Source organism: Cajanus cajan, chromosome 1 (genome assembly GCF_000230855.2).
Source record: "Cajanus cajan strain Asha chromosome 1, NIPB_CcT2T_4, whole genome shotgun sequence".
Classification (NCBI taxonomy): domain Eukaryota; kingdom Viridiplantae; phylum Streptophyta; class Magnoliopsida; order Fabales; family Fabaceae; genus Cajanus; species Cajanus cajan.
Genome location: NC_138517.1, coordinates 5,537,074 through 5,547,115, shown reverse-complemented (window position 1 = coordinate 5,547,115; position 10,042 = coordinate 5,537,074). Strand labels below are relative to the sequence as shown.

The 10,042-nt window shown below is 28.0% G+C and overlaps 1 protein-coding gene across 1 annotated transcript; it reads left to right on the top strand.

The window, feature by feature from the left end:
- The first annotated feature begins 5,550 nt into the window (after window positions 1–5,550).
- On the top strand, window positions 5,551–7,782 carry LOC109792939 (carboxylesterase 1). Its single transcript, XM_020352387.2, has 2 exons — window positions 5,551–6,145; window positions 7,187–7,782. The coding sequence occupies exons 1-2, from the start codon at window positions 5,626–5,628 to the stop codon at window positions 7,645–7,647; spliced, it is 981 nt and encodes a 326-aa protein (XP_020207976.1). The 5' UTR covers window positions 5,551–5,625; the 3' UTR covers window positions 7,648–7,782.
- The last annotated feature ends 2,260 nt before the right edge of the window (window positions 7,783–10,042 follow it).

The following is a 10,042-nucleotide window of genomic DNA, read 5'->3' as shown; positions in this document are numbered from 1 at the left end:
TTCTTCATAAAAATTAAAAACTACTTCTACTATATATTTAAAGCTCTTATTTTGAGCTTTAATTTTAAAGTAATTCTTTTTAAATAATGGACCAAACATAACCTATTTTTTTTTTGTCCTACAAGAAAGCTAGTTAACTAAAATTATTCAATCTAAAATAAATAAATTTTAAACTCAAAATTTAATATATTTTTAATAAGCAATAAAGTTCGAATATTTACCTTATAATATTACTTAGCTGTCAAAGGTATATATATGCGGTGGGTCACTTTGGAGAAGGTTATCAAAGGGTAGAACTCTTGGGCCAAACAGAAAATGAAAGCTCCATGTTAGTTAAAGATTTCATACACCAATACTAAGAAGACTTATGATGTATACATCTTCTTCTTCTTCTTCATTTTTTTTAAGTACACCTTTTTTTATTTTTTTAAAAAAATTCTTAAAATATCCTGAACTTTTTTAATTCTTAATGTTTTTAATTTTACAAATCCAACTTTTAATTTACTACTTTTCTCTTCTTTTCCATGCATCGTCTTATCAGTTTTCACACACATCCTCTTGTCTTTTTCCAATTCTCTACGTATTCCAATAGGTAGTTTTAATTCTCTTGGTTCTTACATTACTCTATTCTTTCCTCACCTTTTTGAGGTTTTCACATGCATCTGGACCATAAAATTGGTGCACAATAATATTTTAAGTACATACGACTTCCTCGATAGTTTCTGGCTAGACGCACTTTTTTTCCCAACACTTCCTTCTTTTTCACACTCCCAAAAACCTTAACATTAATTCTCGTGTTATGGAAAAAACATTCTTAATTTTACTATTTTGGAGTACTTTCTAGGATAGTGAAATTAATGTTCCGAAAAGTATTTTTTAAAATTATTTTTTTTACATACTTTTGAAAACTAATTTTCAAACACAGTAAATTTAGTATTCTGAAAAGTACATTATGAAAGTATGTAAAATAACACACTTCCACTACAAAAAAAAATAACCCGTGCCACAGACACTTTTACCTATAGACCTGAATTTACCTACAAATGTTTAATGTAGGTATAACTCAAAAATCTATACCCACTTTTGTTTGGTGTAGGCAAAACTAAATACAACTTAAAGTTCTTCTACCAACAAATTGTCAATGTAGGTAAAAAATTTACAAAATTTATACCTACAATTATTTTATATAAATAAAAATCCATGTAAAACAAATAAATAATTATATATAAGACTAATTAATTTCATAGAATATCAATATCAATACAAAATATATAATTAAAAATTAGAATTAAATAATTAGGGTTTATTTCAACAGGGTACTTTATTTCGACCTGCACTACACCCACACAAAATTAGCCATCTTGCAACGTATCCTTTATTTATGATACCCCATAAATAATACCAACCCGAAATGTATTTCTTTCACCATTTTTTGTAGGGTAGGAAAATTTTGATCACCCCTAACGCAACCCAAATGTAATTCTGAAATAGTTTTTAGAATGTTAAAATTTAATTCAAAAACCTAATTTCTAGAAAGAAGTATTTATGACAAAAAGAAAATAAATAAAAAATACAAAGGAAGTGTACAAAATAAAAGAAGTAATGGACCTGGGCCATGTATGGTGAGGCCCATCATCAGAGCCGCCCAACCCAACCCCAAAAGCCACAGAACCCAGTTTTCTTCATAGGTCTCCATTTTGAATTACTCCATACCCATTCCTCGCTCATGTCCGTTCTGAATCATGTCTCCGTTCTAAGTCTCGAATCATGTCTCCGTTCACAGGTTTCTTCATCATGAATTTGCATATCTCCTATAGCTTATTTGTTATATGCCCCCTCAAAGTTGACAACTTCAATGTCTGTAAGTCAAAATCCATGATACCTTTACCTATGGAATTTAGATTTTTAGTGACATTTTTTATGTGTAGGCATAAGTCATTTTTCTTGTAGTGTTCTAAAAAGTATTTTCCAAAATAGTAAAATTAATGTTCTAGAAACTACTAAATTTACTATTTCGGAACACTAAATTTATTTTTCTGGAAAGTACTTTATAAAAATATGCTTAAAACACAATTCTGCTAAATATTTTTAGGAAAACTAATTTTACAATTTCAAAAAATACTTTCTGAAACATTAAAATCATTTGATTGTGTTTTCTAGACATGTAAACATGGGAAGTACTTGAAGAAAAAACACACATTTGGCATGATACTTTTAATACTGTCGAGGAAGTTATATTTGACTTGACACTTTCAACACTGTTAAAGAAATCATACACGTCTATAATGTTATAAAAAACTAGTTTTACTTTTTAGATGCGTGTGAAAACTAAAAGAGAGGAGAAAAAAGATAATAGTGTGAAAACTGAAAGAGAAAGGGAGAATAAAGTAATGTAAAATCAAAAAAATTACAATTATCTGCTAAAATAGGTGCAGACCGGAGGAAAGGCAAAGAATTGGATGCGAAAACTAAAAAAAAAAAAAAAAAGAGGAAAGGAGGTCTGTAGAAAAGAAGAAAAAATGTTAAATTAAATATTGAGGGTGTAAAATTAAAAAATTAAGAATATTTTAAAATTTTAATTTTTTTTAAATATGTATATATCACGAGCCTACTTAGAAATCTTCCAATTAATTTTGAGGAATGTGTTTCATGTAATTCTTTTTCTTTACCTTTAAATTCTCAATTCAATTATAGAAAATATAGAGTTGCCAATGTTTTTAATTATGAAAATATTTGTAGTATTTTATTTTCCGATTAATTTGACGAGTTTACTTTGTCTATACTAATGATTTTTTTTTTTTATGTTTTTGTTGATATGATCTGAGTCGTAGTTTTCTTCTCCCATCTTTATTAAATTTTAAATTGTAGTATAATATAATCTATGATGTAACAATATTATGAGCGATTAAATTTAAATAAGCCGTGCGTGACTGCTCATATATTATAATCTATGTTTTTTCTTTTCCTTGTCATTCATAAAACGGTCCATCCTTGATTTTTCAAGTTAGAAAATCATTTGTTTGTTGGCTGCTTGCTCATATATTTTGACATTCATGTTAAAAAAAACCATCACATACGGAGACAATATTTTTACAAATATTTTTCTTTCTTTCTCCATTATATTACCCATCTTATATCTCATTTTTTTCTGTTCCTATTTTTCTAGCTCTTTAGTATAAAGTTTGTAGTAAACTTTTTAAGTGAAAACAGAGTTACTTTCTATCAAATCCTTGGCTACCTATGAAGGAGTTTAGATCAATAGATTAAGTATTGTACGTGAGTTGTAATAAACTCTCTTGGTACCGATTTCCACGTATAAAACAAAATCAACGCTACCTCTTTTCAAACAAAAGAAATATGGCTCGGTTAGAGGTTTCTTTTTCTTTCTTACTATTAAAATTCATTGAACATCATGCAGATTGTGGCCCTTCAACAAAATACTACTCTGATATGAATATCATCTTGTCTGTTAACATGTCATCGATTTGATGTAGAAATTTTAACGGTTAACACATTAATAAATCATGAACTTGATTAAATCAAGTATTCACAAGAGTGCATATATCTTCATATTAATTTTCGAAATTATATGAGTTAAATATTTTGGTTTTCAATATTTAAAAAATCTTGCAGTAATCTTTGACTTTAAAAAACACTTTTCACTTTAGTCAATATTAGCTAGTGTAAAATGACAGTGAACAATAAAGTAAACAACTTCTTTTGTTAAGTAATTAATAAATGAAAACTGTTTTAATCTCAAAAATTAAAATATCTAACATATACAATACAAAGATTAAGTTAAATATCTACCCTTAGCCAATTCTTGTTCAATCTCCTTCTGTCAAGGTTTGCCCAATTTTAGCAGATGAAGAAAGACAAAAGATTCTTGCGTATAATGTTCAAAGTTTAGTACTATTAGTCAAACAATATATGCTAATCTAAAAAAAGTTAAATATGATTAGCACCACTTAGCATCCAAGATTTTCTTAATGAAGACAAATTACCAATACAAGGTATAGTTCTTTCACCTCATCCCGCGAACTTTTTTCTCTATATATGTTTATATAGAACAAAACACCATACAAAAATATTGTTGACTAAGAACATGAGGCCGAGAAAACACCACCAAAAGAATAACCCAAAAAAGTTCAAAAGACAAAAAGGAACAATTCTAGTAACAAAACTATTTAACTTTGAGATTCGTAATCAATTGTTCTCCATGCCAAGAATCTAAGTCCAAATCTAGGAGCTAGCAATTGTTTCTTCTCCCCTCCTTCTTCCAGCTTCCACTCTCTTTTAATGGCATCATAGTTCTAAAAACTAACCATGCCCCTTTTCTCTTTCTCAAACTACAAATGCCAAAATTAAGTTGTATTACGGACCTAGTGAACATGTTTTTGCCAATTTATTTATTTTTACGGTAGGAAAATAATTGAAACAAATCAAGGCATTGGAATGTGTTGTCTATCGGAGTGGGACTTGATATTAGCATTTAGCACCTAAATTTACTCTTTTCACTTTCCAATTTTTTCCCTCCAATTGTTTTTTTTTTCTGTCAAAATTATCTTAATGAAAACATGTTTAATTTATTGGACTCAATTATCAGCTTAAACAATTAGTTAATTAATCGTATTCAATTTATCTTAAATTTATATATTTTTCTAAAATTATTGAGGCATTCTTAATTTTTTTACAAATATTTTGATCATTTTTAGTTATTTAAATATCTCTTCAATAGTATATTTATTATTTTATTTTTTATTAGTAATGTCAGATTATTAGTACGAAATATATATAGTTTTATCAATAACTAATTTTATTTCTCTTTCGAAATATATTGTCGCTTTTAGTATAATCTTCCTTATAAACTATGTTTATTCCATTTATACTCAGATTCAAAATCTTATTTAATTTTCGTATGATTCAAAAAAAAAAATATATATATATATATATATATTATTGGTGGCTATACATACATGTGAGTTCAAGGTACAAATTTAAATTGTTTAAGTATTTAAAAATAAAACTCCAAAATAATAATCTTATATATCAAATAAGTGTATGTTTAAGGGTCTTTATTCTTGCATTAATGATTTTCGATCCGCCTTGCCAAGATCCATTCAAGTAGATTTAAGGGTCTTCTCTTTTTGATTATATCACGCATACCTACCTATGGTTTTTTAACTGACCGAAAGTCCTGTTTAAGGAGTGGCCTTAACGGATCTATTGGTTTTTCCCTTAGACCCGCCCGCTCCTTGAACTCTCAAAATTGAATCTAGCGTGAGACAGTAACAGAAAAAAAAAAAAAAACCAAAACCAAAATCAAAAAAAAAAAAAAAAAAAAGGGAAAAAGCAGGAAACGAGAACAACCGAGAAAGAAGCGAAAAAGTTACAGAAAAAAATAAAAAAAAACATAAACTTTAACTGTAAAGAATTAAAACTGACGCGTGAATTTTAAATAAATATTTAAAATTAACGTAGATTTTAACAAGTACATACAACACATCATACCAAAATTTCTCGATAATTGAATGTACCGAAGAAATTCTCTATATCTCTATATATATATATCACAGCACCCAAGACTTTGTGCACAATAAACCAAAACAAGTTATATCTCCCCCCATGAATTTCACCATGTCAAATGAAGCCGTTGACCCCTACCAGTACCTACAGTTCCTCCGCAACCCCGACGGCACCTTAACGCGTTTAAACGACGCCGTTCCGCGCACCGAACCCTCTTCGGACCCCACTCTTCCCATTCCAGTTCTGACGAAAGACCTAACCCTAAACCAAAGAAACAACACCTGGCTTCGCTTATTCCTACCCCGAGTTGCATTATCCTCTTCCAAGAAGCTTCCTCTGATTGTTTTCTTTCACGGTAGCGGCTTCGTGCTGCTGAGTGCGGCCACGTCCATGTTCCATGATTTCTGCGTCGAACTGGCCAACACCGCAGAGGCCGTTGTGGCCTCCGTCGACTACCGCCTCGCGCCGGAGCACCGTCTCCCGGCGGCGTACGAGGACGGCGTGGAGGCGCTGCGGTGGATCGGAAGGAGCGACGAAGAGTGGTTGACGCGATATGTGGACTATTCAAAGTGTTATCTTATGGGGAGTAGCGCTGGGGCCACCATCGCTTATCATGCAGGTTTGTGTGAAAATGTTGAATCGTTTTTATGTTTTTTAATTTTCTATGCATTTCCTAAAAATCAAAAAATAAATAAATAAGTTAAAAAACCTTTGAGAGTACTGATTAATGCATTATAGTGAGAGAAGAAGAAGATATTAAAACATGAAAACAAAAAATTAGTAGAAATGAATGGAGTTATTTTTTAAACAAGTTTTGGAAGATAAAATTGTTTTATTAAAAATGAAGACTAAAAATAATTGGTGTAAAAAAGTATTCTCTTTAATCATACTTTTTCTTTTATATAATTTAAATATATTTTTATTTGCTATAAAATAAATGAGTTTTAATATTAACTTTAATTCTTAAAAAACAAATTTTCTTTCATTTCAAGTAAAACTATAATTTTTTTTTGTTATTACATAACATTTGTTAATTGTTTAGATGTTTAACAAAAGTTAAGTGATTATTAAGTAGCACTTATTATATAGTATCTATGGTTTATTGTCACTGTGATATTTTTTTTTTAAAAGATATTAGATGTGTAAAATAAATATTATTTTTTACCTTAAAATAAATAATTGTTAAGCTTAAGAAATATTAATTTTACATTTAAAGGAGAATATATATATATATATATATATATATATATATATATATATATATATATAATCCAAATCAAAACTCGTCCCGAAGACTGAAAACATGTTCAAGATTATATTTTTGTTTTATTATTTTTTTTAAATTACTGATGTTTTACAAATTCAATTAATATATACTTTTTCTTATATTTTTCTTTAATGATTATTAGAATAATTAAAAAAATATATTTTTTACTTTAAATATACTAATATTTTATATTTATGAAATGTTCTTTAATACGTGTAACGATCTTAAGCCCCTATAGATATAATATGAAATTAATATTAAACAATATTTTATAATTTATACTTTTTTCATTTAACATTTTCAAAAGAAAAAGATAAAATATTCAAACATGTCAAGAAAAATAATTTTAAAGGAAGCAATGAATGTTGAGTCATAATATTTTTTTGTTTCTAGGTCTACGTGCAATTGAGGAGGTGAGTGATCTTGAGCCACTAAAGATCCAAGGATTGATATTGCGTCAACCATATTTTGGTGGGATGCAGAGGACTGAATCAGAGGTAATGCTTGAGAATAACCCAGTTATTCCATTGTGTGTTTCTGATTTGATGTGGGAGTTGGCACTGCCAATTGGTGCTGATCGTGACCATGAATATTGCAATCTAAGGTCAGGGAATGGGGTTGAGAAATTTGATAAAATGAAGGAGCTTGGGTGGAGGGTATTGGTGAGTGGAAATGGTGGAGATCCACTCGTGGATCGTGAGAAAGAGATAGCACTGTTGATGGAGGAAAAAGGGGTGCAAGTAGTGAAGGACTTTGAAGAAGAAGGGTTCCATGGGGTAGAAATTTTTGAGCCATCCAAAGTAAAACAACTCATTGCATTAGTGAAAGATTTCGTTTACATAATTGGTGCTTAGGTGGAAATTACTAATATGGTTCAAGACTATATTGTTTGAATCAATATCTATCGGGGTATGATTTTGTTCTTATCAAAATGCAAGGCATTTTTCCTTCAATTGGATTGAGTATATCGAACTACTTTTAGTCTCCAATCTTTTGACATCCTTTAGCAAGCTAAGTACTGAGTGAGTGATAAGAGTTAAAGATTAAGATCAATGTTCACATTAATGGAATAGGTAGTTATTATTACAAGTTAATGTAACTGCAGTTACTTATGAGTTATTAAAGATAAGATAATAATACAAATATGTTTGTCAATAATATTAAGGTGGCTATTAAAACATTGTATAAACTATTTTTATAATTAAAAAGAACTCAATTATTTGTGCTTTATTTTTGGACAATACATTTCATGCATGCATATTATCAAAGTGCTCATATATTTCATCTATTTATTCATTTCACCAGTTCTACTTTTGATTTTGTATTAGAAATTGTCTCAAGCACTATAAGAAAAAGTGGGACTATATATTGATGGTCAAAATTTGTAACCATGTAAATCTGTCAAAAAAAAATAAAACTTAATGATGAAAAATATGGTCATCAGAAAAAAATAATCCATTAGTAAATTTTAATCTATCAGTAGTCATGATAATGACCAACGGATAATCTATCAGAAAATAATAATCGAAGACAAATTATGAAAAGTTGGAAACTGACTAGTCTACATACAAACATAACTATACATTTGCTAGAGTTTAAAATTTAAAAAAAGCAAAAAACCTCAATAAAGAATTTTTCAATCCTAACAAGGTTTTAGTGGTTCACTACAAAAAAATAAAATTGCTAATTAGCGAGTGAAAACTTCTTTCATTATAAGTTCAAGCTAGTTAGTTAAAGATTTGTGAGAAATACAAATTTTGTCGTTAAACATTTGCAAATAATTAACAAGAGATAAATTTCTTCACTAATTCTTTGCAAAAAGTCAAGAATAGTGAATTTGCTTTAGCGAGGGAAAAGTTTCGTCAACAATCCCTCATAAACATGAAGAAAATAAAATTTATTTTAGTAAAGACATATTTTGTGTAACATCCTAAAATTTAAATATAATATTATTATATTATTATTAAAATAGTAATCAATTTTTTTAAAGCATGATATTTTATAATTTTAATACATTAAAATTTTATTGTCAAAATTTTCAGAAATTAAAATAAAAATAGGTAATATTTAGTTAAGATTCAAAAATCTTGTTTATGATGTATTATTTTAGAATAATATTTTAATTATAAATTATTACAATATATATACATATATATATTTGGTAAATTTAATTTTTATTTTTCTAATAAACATTTGAATTATTATATAAAGATAAGTATAAATATATATATATATATATATGTATGTATATATATGCGGATCACCATTTTTTTCTTTTCTTGGCAAAATTTTTTCTTAATTAAAAAAAAATAAAATCCAATGCAATAAATGCACGGATAAGAAGTGCAGGGATAAGCCTCGCAACTCAGCACCTTATCCCGCGGAATTCAAATCAATTATGATATTATCTAATTGTAACTATAGGTACCAAGGGAGGTATAATTGAACGAACTTGTATTAATTTTACCATTACATATTAACTATGTAATCATTACTTAGAATGCTATAAATAGGTTCAATTGTGGTAAAATTGGAGACATCAAAGACTGACGGTAATAGAAGCAACAGAGAGACGTAAGTGAAGAGAGAGAAAAAAGGAGAAGAAAGAAAGAGAGACAGTGAGCGAAGTAAGAAATTCTTTTTACACAACCACTTCTTGATAAATCTACATTTCAAGGTAAGGGGGAGGAAAATCTTATCTCTTTAAAATTTTATATATTACTATATCTATATATTTATGTTATTTTTTTATGTGTATTTATTCAGTGGGGTGTCCCTAACCTCATTTATTTGCTTAACTTATGATTATTTTTATCCATAATAATTATTAAGGTGTTCATCTTTTATATTGTTTAATTATTTTATAATGATTTTCATTTTTATTTATATCATTTGTATTCTTAATATATTCTTTTTACATAGATATATTTATTGTAAATATATTTATAATCAACTATGTTATAGTTGTGATATATTGGACTCGTTTTGTTGTTATTTCTTCACGTATTTATGAAGATAAATATTGTTCTATGGCCATAGAAGATGAAGTTTGAATTATTTGTAGCTGGAAGTTTGACCTTGGGGATTTAAATGAGTAAGAAAAGAAGGTGAAATATCCTATTGTTGGTTAAGGTGAAATATCCTTTTATTGGTTGATATTATGATGATGCTCATTTATCCTGACTAGTCACTACAAGTATAATTCAAATTTTATTATATCATAAAAATCTAATATATGATCTGTATATA

What these genes read in the sequence shown, in the direction of transcription:
- LOC109792939 (XM_020352387.2), top strand. Translation starts at nt 5,626, where the DNA reads ATGAATTTCACCATGTCAAATGAAGCCGTTGACCCCTACCAGTACCTA. An exon ending in CACCATCGCTTATCATGCAG is followed by an intron (nt 6,146 to 7,186) that starts GTTTGTGTGAAA and finishes TTTTGTTTCTAG; the next exon opens with GTCTACGTGCAATTGAGGAG.